This window comes from Pleurodeles waltl, chromosome 5, assembly GCF_031143425.1.
Source record: "Pleurodeles waltl isolate 20211129_DDA chromosome 5, aPleWal1.hap1.20221129, whole genome shotgun sequence".
NCBI lineage: Eukaryota > Metazoa > Chordata > Amphibia > Caudata > Salamandridae > Pleurodeles > Pleurodeles waltl.
The window spans coordinates 1,127,594,001-1,127,614,525 of record NC_090444.1 but is presented as its reverse complement, the minus strand read 5'-3'; the positions used below and the strand labels follow the sequence as shown (position 1 = coordinate 1,127,614,525).

The following is a 20,525-nucleotide window of genomic DNA, read 5'->3' as shown; positions in this document are numbered from 1 at the left end:
TAAATATGGCAGTGGACAATCAGCCACTGACGTCTATATACACTGTGTAACAATGCTGAAGTTAGATTCGTGGTAACAAATGCGTTTGTGTGTGCAGTGACCAGGTGAAGGGTTGATATTGAGCGACTCTCATCATCACTTTTTTGATTTGCTGGTGAAATTTAAACACATCACTTTAAAGTTTCTCACGGAGTCCTACAAAAGCACAGGCAATCACACGAAGGTTAGACATCACAAATTACTCACCGAGGCCTGTCACCACCTGCGAGTTTTTTTGTTTTAATTACTTCTACTGCATTCTCACTTTTTCCTTATGGATATCGTCGTGTTAATTATGGTTTCTTAGAATTGGGAAAGCGAAAAGTTTTTTTCCCGTTGACACGGACTCACTGAACAATGAATGTATGTAACCCACCTCTGCTTGCACAACAGCACATTTCTGTCTCGCCATTTTTTTGACGACACAAAATACTCATTTTCAGAAGAGTGTCCGATAATTGAAAGAAAGAACACACAATTATTCAGATACTGTTCAAGAACACTCTGTGAGGCACGATGAGCCCCACACATCACAACAGCTGTTTATTACTGATAGCACGCCATAGAGCGCGTCACGCTCAGCGTGGCTAATTTACGCTCTTCCACAGATTTAGCCTACTTCTGCGTCAGCCACAACATTTTTAGTTGTTTTTTTTCTTTACATCGCTGAAGGAGAGAAAACGCATCCACAGTAGGCTGTCTCTTGCTTACAGCCTGCTGTGGACTGAAAAGAAAGATAAAAATGCAACTAACTTGTAGAATCAAGGATCTTAAAGCAAATTTAGTCTTATGTCACTCCTTGCTTTCGGGGGGGGGGCTGGGGGGGTATTTTGCTAGCCGAGGATTCTATGTTATCGGTGGAACAGCAAATGTTGGGTTTAAGGCTTGAAGTGTGTTTACTGTTGCATAAATCAGTAATTCCTAACTTTTAGCATTATGTGGTGCTTCACTCAATTACTACTGGAACAAAGGGACCATTAGTGAATTATTGCTGCAAGCCAGGGAAATCAAGCCTTACTACCAGCCATGATCAGCACTCTCCCCAGGGCGTCTCTGCGAGGGTGTTGAGGCAAAGGGCGGAGAAGACAAGGATGTCTTCCCTGTTTGGTCTGGTAGGGCCAAACTAACATGCACATAATTTCTCAAAAAACTCCTGCCGGTCACTCACAGCAAACAAGGTTACTCCATCCAGCCACTGCCCACCTCTACAAAACACTTCTACATAACCTTCTAGCCCTAAATCCACACAAAAGACCCTTTAATTCTACCACATTCTATCTTTAATTCAAAAAATGTATCCCAACTATGTCACTAACCCACATTGTCCATTTAAAAACTTTTCTCTATCTCACACACCCTCTCCATTTTCTACATAAGTCCTTCCACTATCCTTTATCACCTCCAAATATTGTGTGTGCCAACTGTTGGACCTGGCCCTCTCTGCAGGGTCGCCGCCAAACGCTTTGTCTTCAACCCTTTTTATTGGCTTTTAGGTCGTTACTTAGCCCGACTACTTTTATGCCAAGCTACCACAGTGTTAAGAGCAGGTTCCATTAGTGACATTTTGAGGTTCTGCCTGGCAAGGATTGTGGCTATTGCTCGAGTCTGGTTTCACTTTCTCATACCAGCCCTCTTATCAACCCTCTTCCCATAATCAACCCTTCTCTTATTTTCTACTGAAGCCCATGACAACATTCCTTCAACACTGACACCAATACGCCTACCTCTTCCCCCATTCAGCCTAAAGCCCTCCTAAAACACTCTCCTTTAACACCCAACCCCATTCTTCTCCCCATCAACATACGCACCACCCCAATCTTTCAAATTCAAATTCTACATTTCAAGTCGGAACACCAGTATCATGCAATACTACCCCATAAAAACAAACATCCACACAACAGTTCTCTGTAAACCATCTCAGACACTCCCAAACTCTCCTATCCCACAACACCTACACACATCATTTATGCAGTTAACACCAACACAAGTGACTCAAAAGCTCAGCCATTTCTACCAGTGTCCATGCAATAAAGACACCAACCACTTAATCCACAAATACACACATTAGTCACACACCCACCTATCATCCGTTGCAGAATACAGAGACAAAAAACTACGCCCTTATGCTCCAGTACCCTTTGATACTTCAGTACCTGCAAAAGATAACCCAGCCACTTTTCATAACCCCACATCCCCTTTTCTACCACACAAAGTTCTATTTCAAGGCAGTTCCACCGACCATCACTTCGATTACAACCAGTCACCTCACAACCAACACATAGACCCTTCTAAGCTCTTTAGATGAAGATACCACCCAAAATAATTCAACTGCACTCCTTTCAGAGCAAATACAATCACGAATAACAAATTACTGACAACCTTAAAGAATACTAGCTCTCCTACAGCATAATACCATGCCACCTCAAAAACACCTCCTAAAAAACGAAATGTTAATTCTATGTCTAAAAATAAGTACATCATCTTCAACGTATTGACAGGCAGAGAGAACCTGACTTACTCTTCAAAAGTGAACTGTGGCTAGGGGAAGACATAGCTCCAGTTTTACACAATGCTGTTTCACCGGACTACCAAAATATTACACTACCTCACATAGGCAAAAGAGGCGGTGTCCTAGCCACTGTATTTAAGGAAACAACAACTCTCACCAAAGCAGATGAAATTTCCTTATATGTTTGTGAGGTCCTCCTTGTCAGATGAAACCCTACCCCTGCCTTTACCTGTAACATCTTTAAAGACCACCACCCAGCAATGGAACCTTCCTAGACACCTTCGTAGACAGTTGCAAACCAACTTGCCAAATACTCAAACCCATACGTCCGTGGGGTCTGAACATATGGCTTGGCAAACTTAATAGGCACCACCGCAGAGATCCTCTAAGGCCCAGACAAACAACATACAACAGCTTATTCGCCATCTCCCACATATTTCAGTACACGTTTACCAATCCTGTTCTAGTCACATTCCAAAGGATAAATGCGTTCATGTGGTCAGGCCACAATTCACCTTAACAAAACTCAGCTCACACACAATTACATATCGACCTTGGACCAAGTCAAATCTGGAGGACCTAGATATCAAGATTACTTCAAACAAAGATCAGAACATAATAAACCTTATAGATGGCTCCATAAAGCTTTTGATATATTAACCCCACAGAAAGAATCAAAACCAAACAAAAAAAACCTTACATGAAAGCATATTTAAAAAGATAACAGCAAATCTCAAAGCTTCAGTGGACTTGGGTCAAATCATGCACACACAAACATAATACAATGTAAAAGTTGTCAACCAAGAAAGCTAAAAAAAGCTACTACTCAAGCAGAATCCACAACACAAAATGCCTCAATAAAAACGTTTTTTTCTAATTTATTTTTTTAAATGCTAACAACATTTCAGAATCCATAATGCACCAAAGGATCCCACCCCATTTCTCTGGAATTTTGTCACAAATTGTCAACCTATTACACAACCAAAACTGACATGTTGGATAAAAAAATGAATAAATAAAAAAAAAAAAAAAACCAAAAAAAAAAAAAAAAAACACTAACCCACATCCAAGAAATCCCTCCAGAGGAAGGGTAACATGGTCTGTGCTCTCTGTAAAAGAACTATCACCAACTGAATTTTCGAATCCAATTAAAGCTAGTAGTCCGGCCAGTTACCTTCTGACCCTAGTGCCCGCAAATCTTCAAAAATATTCTTCCAACAACTTCAGCTGTCATCCGAGTCAAAGCATTGATTAACAACTTTTTAACAAGAGTTTTTCCATAGGATTAAAAAAAAGACTTATTGCTGAAGAAAACAAACCTGGACCCTCAAGGCCACAACAATTACAGACCAATAGCAAAGGAACTATTTCAACGCAAAGTTTTAGAAAGAGTAACCTTCACCCAGATGTCAAAATTAATTGAAGATAACTATTTTTTTTTTTACTTTCAGAGGGTACCTTTCTCACTTGGATCTCTTCTTACCAGCACAATAGAACAAATGTGATCTATACTCCTTTCTTATCAAAACCCTACAACATAAAAGAATGAATCAGGGCTCTATCATCTGCCCATTCTGTTTCAGCATCTACATAAAATCCTTACCAGAACTAATCAATGTTTTTGAGTTAATCTCTATAACTACACAGACAATACACATATACTTTTTTTATTTTTTTTTTTTATTGAAAAGATCCAAAGACATCGGAAACCTAAAAATCTTCAGTTGTCTCCAGGTCGTTGACTAGTGTATGACAAAGTCACCTCAAAATGAACACTTCCAAAAATGAAATAGCAATGGTGACTGGAAAAACTATGTCACTCTCTGCGGCTAGTCCGATAATCTAGGATCACCAACAAAAACAGCCAAGGAGGTAAGAAACTTTGATTGCCATGGATTCCATGCTGCCCACAAACACCCAAGTGGTTAAGCTATCCAGACTGACCTTTCTTACCATAAAAACACACTGTGATGCATCTTCCCACACCTAGGAGTAAGTCCACAAGGTCCACACAACCATCTATTTTTGTCCTATCAAAATATTACGCTTATGGTCTATATCACAGCATACCTTTGCCAACAATGAGAAGATTAAAGCAAAATCAGAACTGTCCTACCAGACCACTCCTACAAGGTAAAACAACAATCATATATCTCTCCTTCACTGAAAGCCCTCTACTGGGTACCAGCTGTCAGAAGATCCTCTTTCATGCTGCCTTGTATCATCCACTAGCCAAGAAATGGCAAAGGACCACTTTTCATCATTAAAATAAAAATGAAATATCATAAAATACATCAAACGCAGGACCTATCCTGCGCTCAAGACTGACAGTCTAAAAAAAACCAGAATATAAGAGAAAAATCCTGGGTGACACCTTTTGCTGTGCAAGCAGCAAAACTATGGAATTTGTAAAGGCAAAAAAATAAGGTCAACTGAGAACCATTTTAGAATCAGAAGATTAGCCAAGAAGTAGCTCTTCCTACATGATCTCAAAACTCACAATCTACAGCAAAAGTATAATCATGATACTAAAAATGAACCTCTGCTACGTACAACCCAATGCATGTATATTTAGATACTACACATTTACATGTTTATACGCACTTTAGTTTATATGTACATACGTCTATAATTTGTATAGGGAAGCACCATTGTGTATAGACATGGACATATATGCATGCGTTAAAAAAAATCTGTAATGTGAAAAGCAATGCATTACATGTATATGTGTATCTGAATATGCAATTGTTGGGTGCATGTGTACATCAGTATGGTTTTTAGGCTATGTATAGGGATGTTCTTGTAAGTGTATGCACGTGTATATATGAATATAGATATATTCATGACTGTTTGCACATACATGCATTTAAAAAAAACATATATAGGAGAATGGATGTTTATATATTATAAGGACACTCATGTCGGGTAATTAAAAATGGCTACATGCATGTAACTGTGAAAATGTACAGACATATGAATATGTATAGTGAATATATGTATACAGATATGCCTATGTACATTGCCATATGTAATCCGAATGGTGAAACATCAAACGCAGCGGTCCCTGCCGGGTTCCGGAAACTCCTAATATATATTGCCAAAATCCTTTTGTAAAAGGAGAAGCCGGGACACCATCGTTCTGCTGTGTATTTAAGGAAATATATGATAACATGTGTTTCAACAATTGTATATAAATAACATAAAAGTAAATGAATAAGGTAAAGCCCACAGGGGCGTGAATATGAAACAATACTAGTGTTATTGAAACATTTAAGGTGAATGTGTAACATGAGAAGAAACAAATGAGTATGCAAGTCATGCTGATGTATAAATGTAAATTTATTTTTTGTATATCTTTAAACAATGATTGTCCCAAATGAAAAAACAATACGGTTCCAAAGAATAGGAAACTTGGCATAACAAAAGTGGATATTTACATTCCAATCCGTAATAATCAGATCTTTATAGAAGAAAACAGTAAAAATCAATATATATGGATACATGGAAGTATGGTTTAAAGATGTCTGCCACCATTTTGAGGTATATTTGTGAAATGCACAATCTACTGTCCTTTGTCTACTATATTTAAATGTGTAATGGATCTCCAATACCATCCGTGAGCAAGGCTACGGCTGAAACGCGTTGGAGGGGAATCTGTTTTCTGTGAACAAGATTTATTAAATACAGAGCAGCACGATGGTGTCCCAGCTTCTCCTTTTACAAAAGGATTTTGGCATGATATGCCTATATACATATGTATAAAAAATAACTTCCACGTCTCCCTTTTCATCCACTCGGACTCATCTCAAACCTTCCAGGATACAAAGGACTCTTATAAATCCTTCCAAATGGCTATCTACCTACTTCACCAACAAACAGGCAAACATTCAATACTCCCAATAACATCCCACAACTTCCCTTTCCTAACCCATTTGAAATATTCTATTCAAAACACTACAGCAGTAGTCTCCAATCCTTGTAAAAAAAGCTACATCTGAAAAAGTCATCCTGAGCTACTAATATTATCAGTTTTGTAACAGTGATGACATCAAATAAGATTACATTAGTGGTCACCCTATACAATATTGCCTCTACATGGCTAATAAATAACAGCCACAGCTGCAATGCCCCTGGCACCAACGTAATAATACTCGTAATGTCTCCCAAACACTGCATGATTTATCACTCAAATATCTTTATATACTTTTTGGAAATTCAGATATTTCTCTCTGAGTTTTGTAAATACACACTTTCAACTCAAATGCATGCTCTCGAGACTGATAGATATTCAACAAAGCAAAAGCTTCTAATTTAGTAGACTGGTCTGCACACAGGAAAGCTACTTAGAGGTAGCTGGAGAGTTACCAGTAACTCACAAGCAACTCATTGGTGACATCTGCACTACAGTAAAAATGCACAGGATCTCGAGAGCACAAACTTAGCACAAGTGATCCTATAAAGATAAGGAAACGCATATGACTAATCTCCTTCCTATTTTAACTCTAAATCTGGGTTCCAGAATAGGTGGTTACTTGCCACAAATTCATTTAACATCTTGTCAGGGGTAGAAAGTGCCATATAAATACAAATTAGTTTTACAAATTAACAAGCATTAAATGCTACTTCAGAATGTCTCTTAGTTCTTCAACTGTAACTGTTTGGTTGAAGGGGAGGGAACCGGAAGGTTGTCCCAGAGCACTTTCAAACTTTGGCACCCTTAAAAGACAGTTGATTAAATAGCAGTAAGAAGTATTTTTAGTAGTGCAGAGTTCACAGAAAACTTCTTGGTAAAAACATATTCACCACAGACTCACAGTTGCTTGACAGATGGGAAGGACCAAGGGAAATAGATCTTATTGCTGTTATGTTTTGTTTATAATTTTGGATGTATCACACTTTCCAACATAATCCATCACCGGCTGTATGATTTGTAAATAAAAATAAAAAAAATAAAAAAAGCACTGGCAGCATCAAAAGTCTTGCCTTTGAGACTTATTGTCTTTGCCAGTGGATTTAGTAAAATGTTACTGTATCTACATTTCATACTTTATGTAAGTAAAAACTTTGAATTTGGTAAACTTAGTAAACTCTTTGCTTGAGTGCAATTTTGTTTTGGGACTGGAATTGACTTTAGTAAGCACTGGGAAAGGGCTTAGCTAAGGGCTTTTCCAATGCTTTAATGGTACATGCGAGCTAAGTTGCATTTAGGTTGTCCAAGTGAGTTCTGACTGTGGGTGGGTGTTCAAAATGGGGCTTGACAGAGCACTGAAGTGGAGTCTGAAGGCAGTGTGAGTCAGTGAACAACCCTGTTTACATTGCATGCTAATCCAATGCTTGGCCTATCTCAAGTGCACACTTATTGATGGTCACCTATGTACCATTTGTACAACCAATTCTAATTATTTATAGCAAAATCATTTTTGTTATTAATTGATATCAAACTGGTAACAAGCACTCACAAAGCCAATAGGTCTGGCTTGTTTTTGGCATAGATTGGTTGTTGGGTGATATGGTTGGATGCAATATCAGAAAACTCACAAAGGCACGCACCTGAGTGCTGTTCAGTCAGCATGCTGTGAAAAACACAAGATTGGAGTTCACATGTTTAAGCCACCCCCTTAATTACTTAGCCCACGCCTTTTTCAGAGACCTCTCTTTTTTATCTCACTAGTGCTGAGGTCCTCAATAGGCTTTTGCCAGCACACAGCTAAAAGCTGACTCATACACGAGACCTAAAAATTGTGAAGATGAAAACTCTGGAGTCCTTGTAGTCCAATCTCAAACTTGTGCAGCAGTAAGAAGGAGCGACTGCTTTGCTCTTCTGCAGCACTCACTCTGCTGCAACTTTGGGACAGCAGGAGTGCAGCTGGTGCTGTGCTTTTCGGGGTGAGTGGACTTCTGTAAAAGAAAGCAGATGGCAGACTTCTTCACTGTGACATCTCAGGCCTTGACTGTAGTTCCGAGGCTTCTGGTAACACAGTGCCCGTTTAGAAGTAGGGCTGCAGTATTTGTTGCCTGGTGATGTTGATGGAAAAATAACGCAGCTCATTTGCTCCCTGTCAAAGCAGATCCAAATACCCAGCTTTCCTGGGGGTCAAGGGCAGAGGGAGAAACATGAGCGTGAGTCAACAACGTGGCACGCGTGGTCGGAGGGGGGGGGGGGGGGGGGAGTGGGTGTAATCACAGAGAATGGGGGAGGGCAAGGAACAGGAGGGTAAGGGATGCAACACAGGGGTGTAGGTGGGGACTATACAGGGGCATGGACTGGGGAAGCAGCATGGAGGATGTAGGGTGGAAAGCAAACAGGGAAAGAGCAACATGGAGAAGGGAGGAAAAGTAAATGGGTGAGAGAACAATGGGAGCTCCCCGAGGCAGAAGAGTGCAACACAGAGTTAGAACACAGCTAGAAAACACAAGCACTCTCATGGAATGCATCAGCAAAAAGAAAAAGTAGCACATGAAAAATATGACCTGAGGTAGGGGACAAGTAATGAGCCCATGCTACATGTGATGGACGAAGAAAAGAAGGAGAAGGATAGCCCCACACAATCTAATGAATAAGAAGCACACAAAGGAGTAACAATGAAGTCAACCAATGGTAAGCAGTGGGTGCACTCTAAGCTCAATGTAAACTAATAATACATCTTGCAACAGACTAGACATGGGTCAAAACTTACTAAAACCCTGCATGTGGAGTGTCATGCACACAAACGCCACTTTACAAAAGTTAAATGATTGATGTATTCAGGCATTAAATACTATTAGATCCACTAGCAAAATCATTTGTCGAAATAGGCTAAAGTGGCTTCAAAGAGCTACAGATAGTGACTATTACTACACTGCCTACACCACATCCACACAGTAGCAACCTTTACAGCAGCATGTGTGGGTGTGCTCCACAGACATGCACGAGACACTTCGAAAACAATGAATGTGCAATAACCTAAATCCAGCAGGAAAATGAGGATGAACCATACTATAAGTCTCACTTAACATGAGGAAACAGAAACAAACCACAAAGCTGCCAGGTCTCCGCATGGCAGACGAAACCGTCTTTTAGTTTACTGTTTTGGCACTCGGAACGTCCTGCTTGCCATTGGATGGGCTTATAAACCCCAGCATGCAAAGCAACTTTGGAGGAAAGTCAAAGAAGGATGGTGTAATGCTTGACAAGGGGCTATTCGGACGGTAATACAATCATCAAAGTGTAAAGCATATATTTTTTATGGTTTTATTTTTAACAAGGACGGTGGTTTTGTGAAAAAAGACCTGCTCTGGAAGAATCCCCACAACCACCTTGGTGCCGCTGCAAACTTGTTCTTCATTTAGAGCTTTTCATTTTCTTTCCCTGGCTGCTTCATTCACAGACAAGAGTGGGACGAATAAAGCAGGTCCTACGCTTTCGGAATGCAAGCTACTAGCCAAACTTGTTCCCTTTCTACCTGCAGCCTGTCAACTACCCTTCACAAATAAAAGAAAACTATACAGAACCAGACCACACAAGAATCATTTACTTTGATATTTTAACAGTCCTTGGCAGTTCCCTCTCACACAACCATCTCACTGCGCACTGCCCTGTGCCGGCACACTGCATCACCAGCTGTCACGCCTGCAAAATAGGTTATGTCTGGAAAGTCAAAAATTCTCAACCTTCCTTTTTAAAAGATTATATTTATGCAGTGAAGTGGAGTGGGAAATGCAACGCTGCTCTTACCTTCAATTCTCCTTAAGGCGGTCAGGCACGTATCCTGGCTTGGAAATTCAAACGGATTATTGCAGGTCCGGATCGTGTCACACTCGCATTTCCCATTGATTATGTTGCAACCGGTTACAAAGTTCTCGTTGCAAGGCACAAATCCAAGCAGTTGGTCATCATCCCAGTTTTCATCTGCAAAGGAGTGCACAAAACTGTCAAAATGTTGCAATGTACCTTGTGATTTATTTTCCTCCCAGCCTCCCACCACCCCGCCATCCTTGCACCTCCTGCCCTACACTTCTAGCTAAATGTGTTGCTCCATTGTTTAGCCTTTTCCAAAAATGATCATCTGAAGGTGGTGCTTGGCTTTAGCAGACCTTAAGTATGAATTCAAGCACAGATGATTGACAACAATAAATGTCACAGTGACAAACTGCGAACAAGCGCATACCCCTGGTCATGAGGCTGCCCAAGTTCTGGGCTATTGCTTTCCACAACCCTGCCATTTCACTGGAGGGGATATTAGCAGATGGTTATGGAGATCCAGCCTTCACCCATCGGGATGGGTTCTAAAACTTCAACAAACCAGACAGGGTCACTGAATGCTTGTTATTGCCATTGAAAGAGGATGGGCTGGAACATAGTATATTGGCGGTCTATGTCTACGATTTCAAAAACCGACTGAGATGGAGCCTCACCACGTTGGCACGCCTCCTAGATAAATGAATATAGTAAAATAAAACACAAAAGGTTCTTCTAATTGTGGAACATTGCTTGAGCTTGGATTTGTGTTATAACACACATTGTCAATAGGTTGAATTTAGCATGTATGTAAAGTACATTAAACAGCCACTTATGTACTAATCGAACAGCTTCACATTGATTATTGACACTCGTTTACACCAAACTAACACATACTTATTTGTGATAGTGTTAAACTTAACTCTTGGTACATGAACTCCAGTGATTCTGTAACGGAGTGCTTCGGTAGGATAAATGCCATAAGATGATATGGTATCAAGGTATTGTTTATACGTGCAATTGAAATATACTTTGCATAAGTTGTGTAGAACTGTGCTCCAGAAGAGGCAACTTGGTGCTTGACGTTCCCTCAGTATTGCATGATGGTTATGTCGAGTTGAACACGTTAAAGTATGTGTATACTCACATTCAATAGCAGTATATATGCACTCATCCACATTTTGCAAGGGCTCAACTCGCTTTTGAAACGATTAGGCTTGCGTGCTACAAAATATAGCACTGAACATACATTATATGTTGACTTTTCAGCAACAGCACGTTTAAGTGTTAAACAGTGAACTTCCATATGTTGTGATGAAATACGCTCTGCCTATTAAGTGAAGGTATCAGAATTAGTGTAGACAAGAAAAGGTGTCCGAGTCTTTGTGTTACCAGTACACATTATATGGTGAATCAGTCTGAACGCTTTACAATGTACATTTGTCACCGACTGTTACAGTGACCTCCAATATTTGTAATAAGTTTGAGGTCACCCGGATGATGGTTCAGTTAAAAGATGCAACTGCTGAAAAATGAATGCACACCAGAGAAACCCACTGATGTTGCACTTGGCAACTTCATTGCCTTGTATTTATAGTGGTTCATAGCACAGTGTAGGTGTCTTAGCACTTTGCGTGAATAAAGTAATGCTGTAAACCAATTCCATGAAATTGTACCTTGACATATTATTGATATTGTAGTAGTAATGCGTTCTTGAGAAAGCAATATAGTTCACAAACCGCTTGTAAAGCGGAGTACATGTGTGTGCTATTTGAAACTACATGCATAGCGATTTTAGCAAACAGTACGGTACCTCAATATTACATAGACTCCATGGCGCTCCATGCAACTGAAGCTCGGGATGCGTTACTGTGCTAATTAACAACCAAAGCGATTATCAGTGGAGGTGGACCTGTGGGAACCCTCCTGCCTAGTAATGTTGTATCGCACAAGACGGCATTTTGTCTGGAGTTACCCAATCGCTCCAACCTCAATTCTTTATTGACCTGGCATGAGAAAGGTTCCTGTCCAGCCCGTGTCATCTTTCTGGGTATTTCTACTGGGATTTTATGGAGGATGTACACCCCTTCAAAATGGGCAATGTTCGATACACTAGACCCAGAAAAAACATTACCAAAAAATACATATATTTCTGATCTACCCCTGTCCTCTAGCAGGACCTCCCACTGGTGCCATTATATTCGCCCTTTGTTACTTTTTGAGTTTATAACTGAATGTAATTTGTGAATAGTATGTACAGGGCACTTTTCTTATGTGATTAATTTTGCATGTGCATTGTTGCAAAGGGGGGAGGATTCTAAAGGCAGCTAGAGTATAAGTAAACAAAATGTTCAAAATAAAATCCTCTTCCATCAAAGGTGTGAGGTCATAAATTGTTCGTCCGACCCTCTCTACCAAAGAGGCTGCACTGATGCCTACCAAACTAGCACCAATTACCAAACCCAAAAGGAATATAGGATGAAAATTGCAATTCAGCTCAGGATACAGAATCCCACGCCTCTTTTCAGGTATACGTTTAATAACTCTTTTGGACCAGGTGAAGTGAGGTGCTCCTGAACACACTTTCTTCCTGTAGGTTCAAACAAGATTCCCATTTGCTGTTTTTATAACAGAGGGCATAAACATCACAGGGCGGATACTTCTGGAGCTCTGAGAGACCACCACAAGAAGAGTCAGAGAGGAAAAAAAGCATTAGAAAAGCCAAGAGGCCTTACCTTTTGCAGGCTATTGATTTTTATTTTTGATTTGGAAGCATAAACCACAAAAGAAAATGAGAAATGCCCCCTAAACGTGGCAGCCATGTTTGCAGCAAAACGGTTTAATTTAAGAAAGTAATGACCATAAACAGTAATTGTAAGAGAACAGTAAACGTGCTTCCTAGTAGGCAAGGTTACTTGGAACATGTACAGAAATCAGTTTTAACACACATGACAGTACAAATAAATTGTAGTATTGGCCTTGTAAAATGCACTGAAAAATTAGAGTACTGGCCCTCCAACCCTGGCACTTAAGTGCACTTTCTAGGCGGATGTGTAGAGAGGTCAAACACAGTTCAAGGACTGATGGCTGAAATGCTGACCCATTATATCCTGCAGTATGCAGTGGAGGGTGGAAAGCAAAATATGAATGACAGCTGAACAGACCAATGGATTAAGAGAGTTGGTTAAGAAAGCTGGCTGTGTTTTATATATCAATATGTTTTAATTTATTTATTTTATTACACGAGGCACGCAAGACAGGTAAAGGTATCTCTAGAATAGGCCTAATAAACAAGTAAAAGTAATTTTAGAAGTTATGAATAGCCACCCATTGCTGCCAGGTAGGTATGGAGGGAGCTGGAACATTTATGAAGTGGGACTGCTGGATGCCAAACTTCGAATATTAGAGTAAAAGACAAAGACAATTTCACCCAAAGCAAAAGGGAAAGATTAGACATGGCTTAGGTCCAGTGGCAGTAAACAGTTTAGAGTTAGTGCTGGAAGAGATAGTTAACGGTTGCATTTTGGGGGCAAGATGGCGATCGGCTAGTACTCCGCAAGAATAACTCCCCTCCCCTGCTCCTGGTTGTTTGTATTGTTATGGTGTAACGGATTGCCCACCAGCCCCGTGAAGGGAACGGAACATTCGGAACGATTTGCTGGAATTAAAGAAGCACGGGTGTGGATAGGCCAGTGATGCTACTACTTTCCTGTGGCAGACCACCCCATTGAGCTGTGTTCTTACTGGCAGCCACGGGCAGCAGGCGAGGCAGCGGGCCAGGCAGTACTGAGCTTCCAGGCAGATATGGTCGTCTTCCTCAACCAACGGGCAGGTGTGAACGGAAAAACTGACGTCCGGCAGGCTGCAAGTGCGTCGCGTGTGGTGATGGACCACGGCAGTGTCAGGGTAGCAAGCCAGAGGCGAAATTTTAAAGGACGGAGGAGGCAGTGGCGCCAGCACCTGTACAGGGGATGAAGGCTAACGGGGGAGAATCCCTGCAGGGGCAGTCCACACGCCAGCACTCCACTGCAGATTACTTCCCAGTAACGGCAGCAACTGGAGGTGAGTGGTACCATTGATGGGGCAGCTGGCACTATTGATGAAGGCGAGAGCAACACCGTTATGAAGGCGAGGGAGACACTGGGGTACGATCCATCATCAAGGATGGCCGGAAAGAACAGCAACAGTAACAAACCACTGCACTCTGGCCAGGATGTCCCAGGAGGTGAGACAGGGACTGAGGTGGAAACTATTGCAATAAGTACCTTAAAGACTGATGTGGGCGCTGTGCAGGTACCAGGCACTAACAAAAGTACTTCGGTTGACCCAAACCTGACGTGTGCAGACTGATCGGTGCCTCCAGAGGTGGCAGGGCCGGAACTTGGAAAGGCTAGTACTCGTGCTGTAGCAGCCCCTCAGCAGCCAGTATGTCAGAAGTCTGGTAGACCCTCAGACTCAGAGTCTGGTGATCTCAACGACCGGGCAGGGCGTATTCAATTCAGCCTTGTCTCAGCCCTGGGGCAGGACATAATAGGGGGCTCTCCAGATAACATGGACCAGTTTTTCTCCCTTACGGATGCCCCCCCAGTCTTCCAATGCAGATCCTAATGACGTGGGTAATAGTCTGCTTTCTGGGTTTTTCTGGAGTTTCAGACCTTAGGGATGAGCTCATTTAATGAGGAGGCAGAAGCTTGTAGCATTAAGCAAATGAGACATCATGACTAAAGAACAAGAGAGGCAAAAGCAAAACATTTAACAGACACACAGAACAGTTGTCCGCTGGGACTACTCTGCCATGAGGCAAACTTACCCCGAAGATGCCCGGCAACAAGGAGACTCAATAACGCAGGGTCAGGACTGTCAAGCTTTCGTGGACAAGGAGGAACTTACGCGGAGCCTCATATACAGATCTATAAGACAGTTGCAAGAAGAGGCTCGTAATGAGGCGTAGGGCCCAATTAGACAATAAGAAAGTTCAGGGGACCTTAACAAAGGTTAACAAAACTTGTGCTGAGATTGGTGTTCAAATTTCACCTGCTGAAGAAAGTGCAGAAGTGCTGGAGCATGAGGTCGGGTTTTTTTATTTTTTATTGTGTAAGCAGTATTTGAAAAATCATACCCTCACGCAAGAGGAATCATGATGGGCAGGCTTTCTTCCCCCGCCCGGATTTCTGTCATGTCACAGTGTTCGGAAAAGCCTTTATTTTTTTATTTTAAATCTGCCTGGTTGAAAGTTCACTTTCAAGGCAAAAGCCGTATATTTGTTCTCCAAGATAGAAGTCTCCGAATACCTGAACGAGCGGTCTGGACTGGCCAGGAAAGCCTCTCGCGTTTCATAGATTTTTATAGCTGCTCTAAAACAACAACTGTTCTTGCTGAGGATTGGTGGCAATGTGTATGGGTAAGGGGTTGAGTATGCTAAAAATGGGTAATGGGCTGCCGTAAGCTTGGCGTAGGTATCGTGGGTGCTGGCATCGGGTTGGGGGGGGGGTATTAGTTACACGGAGGATTGCTAGCTTTTTTTTGTAGAGTGGGTGGGCACAGGCGGGGTATCATCCAAGGTCATTCATCACTCAGACTCTGGGGGGGAAGGGTGGGTCTGACTGCCTGTAGATGGAAGACCAGTTAAATAAGTTCAACTTGTTGGTTCAGTTTTTAAGGGTTGGGTTGTTTTGAAAAAGATGGGTAAATTATGTATTGCATCAGTCAATATGTGTGCTGAATGATAATGGGAAAAGAAGGAGAGTGGCACATGCTCTCAAGGTGTTGCAGGCTAATATTCTCTGCTTGCAAGAGACATATATTGATACATCTAGGAAGCACGTACCTGAAACTTTGGCTTTAAGTTAGTTGGGAACACAACACAGGGAACACAGACTTAAGAGCTGTTATCCTGGCTCAGGGTAGTGGTTATACTTTTCGGCATACAAAAGCTGACAAACTAGGTAGATGGGTGATTAGAGAATGTCACGGTGGGGATGGGCGATTCACGTTAGCTACAGTGTACGGACATGTGACCAATACCCCTGCAGTGTTTGATTGGATTAATAATGAGTTGGCGCTCTGGCCAACCCTCATAGCACTCAGCGGGGATTTTAAACTTCAATGGTCATTGGGGTGACTGGAAAAAGGGGAAAGGACATACATTGGTTGGAAACCAAACATATTACGATCTCTGCTGCATCTTATGGACAGTCATGGGCTGAGAGATGTTTGGCATAGGCTAAAGGCTCCTGACCCAGGGTATACTTATTTCTCTGCACAGCTGAGGTCACATACCGGCTAGATTTCATTCAGGCTTCCCATACTCCGGTAATCGGGGCCCTGATTGATAAATTCCCAAGAGTTTTGTCAGATCACAATCCGTTAATATTATAAATGAAAGTGGCTGGCCTGCGGTCTGCAGTCTCAGCATGGACCTTCGATCAAGCCCTTTTGTTCAATGAAGACTATCGCCAGCATATGAGGTGTTGGATCCCAGAGTTTCTGACAATCAATTCGAGGAGTGCTTTAGCTGGTGCCGTGTGGGAGGCTCGTAAGGCTGGTGTGCTGGGCGAAACACTTAGTTTTGGGCTTAGTCAACAAAAGAAAGAGAAACAGCGGCAGGCAGAGTTATATAGACCCTGACAGAAGCACAAACCTAGCCTATTAAAGTGTCCACAGTTGGAGATGATATTAACAGGGCTCTGACCTGGGTGGCTTTGGCTAAAGTGGCAACATTGGACACCTCTAGCAATATCGCCACTACAAAATTTTAAGTTTAGAAAATGGCGAGCTAGGAGTTTAGCCAGCACCTGGAAACCAATTGGCGGTTCGTACTAGGCAAAGAACCATGCAAGGTGAAATACAGGAGGTCCAGGACCCCAGTGGGAAGCAGGATGTAGAACCTGATGGGATTCAAGAGGTTTTCCGGGGTTTTTACGAGACTCTAGATAAAGCGGATAGGTCTGGAGATGGGGATTCCCTAGGGGATGATGCCCTGCACTTTTTGGCCTCCATTCCCTTCAAGATCTGGGAGGTTCGAAAGATGCTTGAAGTCCCCCCTTTGTTGGAGGAACTGCAGGTCGCTATGAGGGATCCTCAAGCAGGACAAGCAGTGGGCAGAGACAAGATTCCGTTGGAGTTTTATAAAACTTTTGTCTCTTATTTGAAGACAGACTTATTGTCTATTTTTTGTCAGATCCAGAAGGAAAATGTACCCCCAGATTCTTGGGCTTCATCTAATATTATTGTTTTTACAAAGAAAGGCAAACCCCTAGACAACAAAGGGTCATACCGGCTGATAACGGTTATTAATAGCGATACCAAAATATATTCTAAAATCCTAGCTACACGGTTGAGTTCAGTTATCAATAAGTTAGTGTCAGCATGGTTTCATTCTTGGGAGGGATACCACCGATCAAATTTGCCATGTCATCACACTTTTTGATGCTGCATCAGTGATTGTGACCCCTATGGCCTTAATTCTGCTAGATGCAGAAAAGGCATTTGATTGCTTTTCCTGGGTCTATTTATGGCAAGTCTTGGGTTGATAAGGTATTGGCCCAGGCTATATCAGGGCCCTGCAGGCTTTATATCAAAGCCCTAGTGCTAGTATACATCTGCGTGGGGCGGGGGAGGCAGTCAGGTTGTGATTCAAATTCAGAGAGGGACAAGGCAGGGGCGTCCTTTGTTCCCTCTGCTGTTTGCATTATATATTGATCCCTTAATTCGGAAACTGGAGCTGTTGTCTAAGATTGTCTGATGCAATTTCATGGCTGGGATACTAAAGTCCTCGCCTGCGTGGACAACACGGCTATTGTCACTCCTTGTCCGGCTAAAGAGTTAGCTCAGATAAAAGGAATAGCGCAAGCCTTTGGGCAATTCTCTGGCTACTCGCTCAATCAGAGTAAGACTCAAGTTGTTGGCAATCGCTTTGTTGGGTTTAGTGATGATAGGGTGATGATGGCGGCGGTCTATTTTGGGGGTCACTATAACAGTTGAGATAGATCAGCTGGTTGAGATGAATTTAGCACCAAAGCTGAAGAAGGCAGATAAAGATTTGCTCAGGTTGAATAACCTACATTTTTCTATTATGGGACAGTGTAACATCATTAAAATGAATTTTTGCCTAAAATACTTTATTTTTTGGGAGGGCCATCCCTCTTGAGTTTAAGAATGGCTGGCTGCAGATTATGAATAGGGTGGTCATGCAGTTTATCTGGGATCACTAACCCTAGGCGGACACTCAGGCATTTAACTCTACCCAGGGAGGGATGGGGCTTGGCCATACCAGACTAACTTTTATTATTAGGCCGCTGCTCTCCAATATATGGGTCCGCTTTTTAGGGACCTGGAACAATAGACCTGCATACCTTCCATTTAAAAGGTTCTTCTTGGGAAAGTGGATAGAGGTAGTCTATTGTGACAGGTTGAATCCAGTTATTATAAAGAAGTCCAGTTTAAGATGGTTTATGCCCACAAGCTTTGGCCTCAGACTTGCTAAAAAAAAAAAAAACTGGGACTGGGGTGTTATCACCATTACATTTTCATACAGAGCAACCCACTCCTACCAGAGATTTTCAGGGGTTATACAGTTATGGATTGGTCGCTTGTGGAATTAAGAGGCTGTTTTTTTTTCTCCTGAATGAGTAGATTCTTTTCAAATGCTGCAAGATAACTTTGGGATTCCTCAAAGGGATTTTAAGTACTTATAAATTAGGGATTTTTTTTAAATTGAAGAGGGAGTGTTCTTGCTCCATTAGTCAACTTTATATTGATTTAAATGGCCTCACTTTGGATGATTTGGGCAAATACACTAAAAAGTGGCATGATGTGCTAGGGGTGATGGAGCGATCTTTTTTGGAGTCATTAGAACTGGGGCGCACTGTTTTAATATATGGCAATCTTCAGGTACACCATTCTAAAACTCTTTGATCTGTATTACACCCCTTGAAAATTGCCAGCTAGGACAGGACAGTCGTTATCTTCTGACCCTGGTGCCAGCATTTAAAGGCCGATGCTTTACGCTGGTTTGGTTGCTGCCATGGCCATGAACCACTATGGGGCGAGATCTTTTCATGCATGTATCACCTTAATAATCGATCTGACCTCTCAATATATTTTGTTGGGAATAGGCAATGACAGGGTCCCATCGTCTGCTAAAAGATTTGTATTTATTGCAAGGGCTCTGGCACACCTGTGTCTAGCGTCCTGCTGGCTTGATAAAAACCCACCTACCTTTCAGCAGTGGCTTGCCCGACTTCTGGCTAATTTTAATCTGGAAATGGCTATTTAGGAGAGAAGAGGTCGCACAGCTCTTGAGGGCAAAGCAATTGGGGCACCATTTTGGAAGTGGCATATGAGCTTATCTTGATCTCCCTCGTCAGAATGCATGTGTGGGTGATAACAGATTAGCAGGTGCAAGACGATTCACTAAAATGATTTAGATAGGGGCATGAAAGCCGCAGGCCTAAAACTAGACAATGGAGGCTTCAGCCTCCTTGGTATATTTATCTTGCAGTATTCATCCTTTGCATAGTGGCGGATCGATATACATGGTAACATATGGTTGTACTGTTATTGCTGTTAGAGCTTCAGGCCTATAGGTATTTTGTGTTTAAATGGTGTATTATTATTGCCTGATGAATTTCCGTGGTGTTATCAATGTGCTGCTTTTATATTGCAAAATCTAAATGAAATATTCAAAATAGAATATTTGTATTAACCATTTTACAGTTCTTTGGTATGCAACATAATAAGTAACCATAGTTTGTGAGATGTGCAATGTCCACACCAGTTACACAAGCGCAACAAACCGATCCAGAGAGCTGCCACCAAATTCAGGTTTGTGGAACAAACGGGATTCATAGCTTTCACTGATGAAATTTGATGCTACTGTCCAAAAAGAACAAAAAGAACAGATTACACCCTCCTGATCCAAGCAGGTTCGGAAGCCACTGGCATAAGGCACGCAGTGAGGCCTATTTGTGCTGGGAAACACATCTAAACCTCACGGGGTGCTTACAAGCTGCTAGAAGGCTGCATGATGAAACATTTTTAAGATTAATAGCACTTTCTGTTGACACAAAAGCATATGCTGCGAGCAATTTAGTGACACATGAATTAAAGGCACACTTCATTATGTACGTGAAGACAGAAATACAAGCAGGAGAGTACATCCAAGCCATCAGATGAGATGGCAGGCGCGCGCAGTTAAAGGAAATCTCAACCCAAGATGTAAACAACAAAAGGAGCTGAAGGGTCTATTTTTTTTTCCCA

The 20,525-nt window shown here is 41.8% G+C and overlaps 1 protein-coding gene across 3 annotated transcripts in view; it reads right to left on the bottom strand.

The window, feature by feature from the left end:
- Positions 1-20,525, bottom strand: part of CRIM1 (cysteine rich transmembrane BMP regulator 1) — a 752,848-nt gene that overhangs the window by 707,186 nt on the left and 25,137 nt on the right. For all 3 annotated transcript variants that reach the window (XM_069235322.1, XM_069235323.1, XM_069235324.1), the window contains exon 2: positions 10,263-10,436. In XM_069235322.1, coding sequence (XP_069091423.1) covers positions 10,263-10,436 — 174 coding nt within the window. The remainder of the gene's footprint in view (positions 1-10,262; positions 10,437-20,525) is intronic.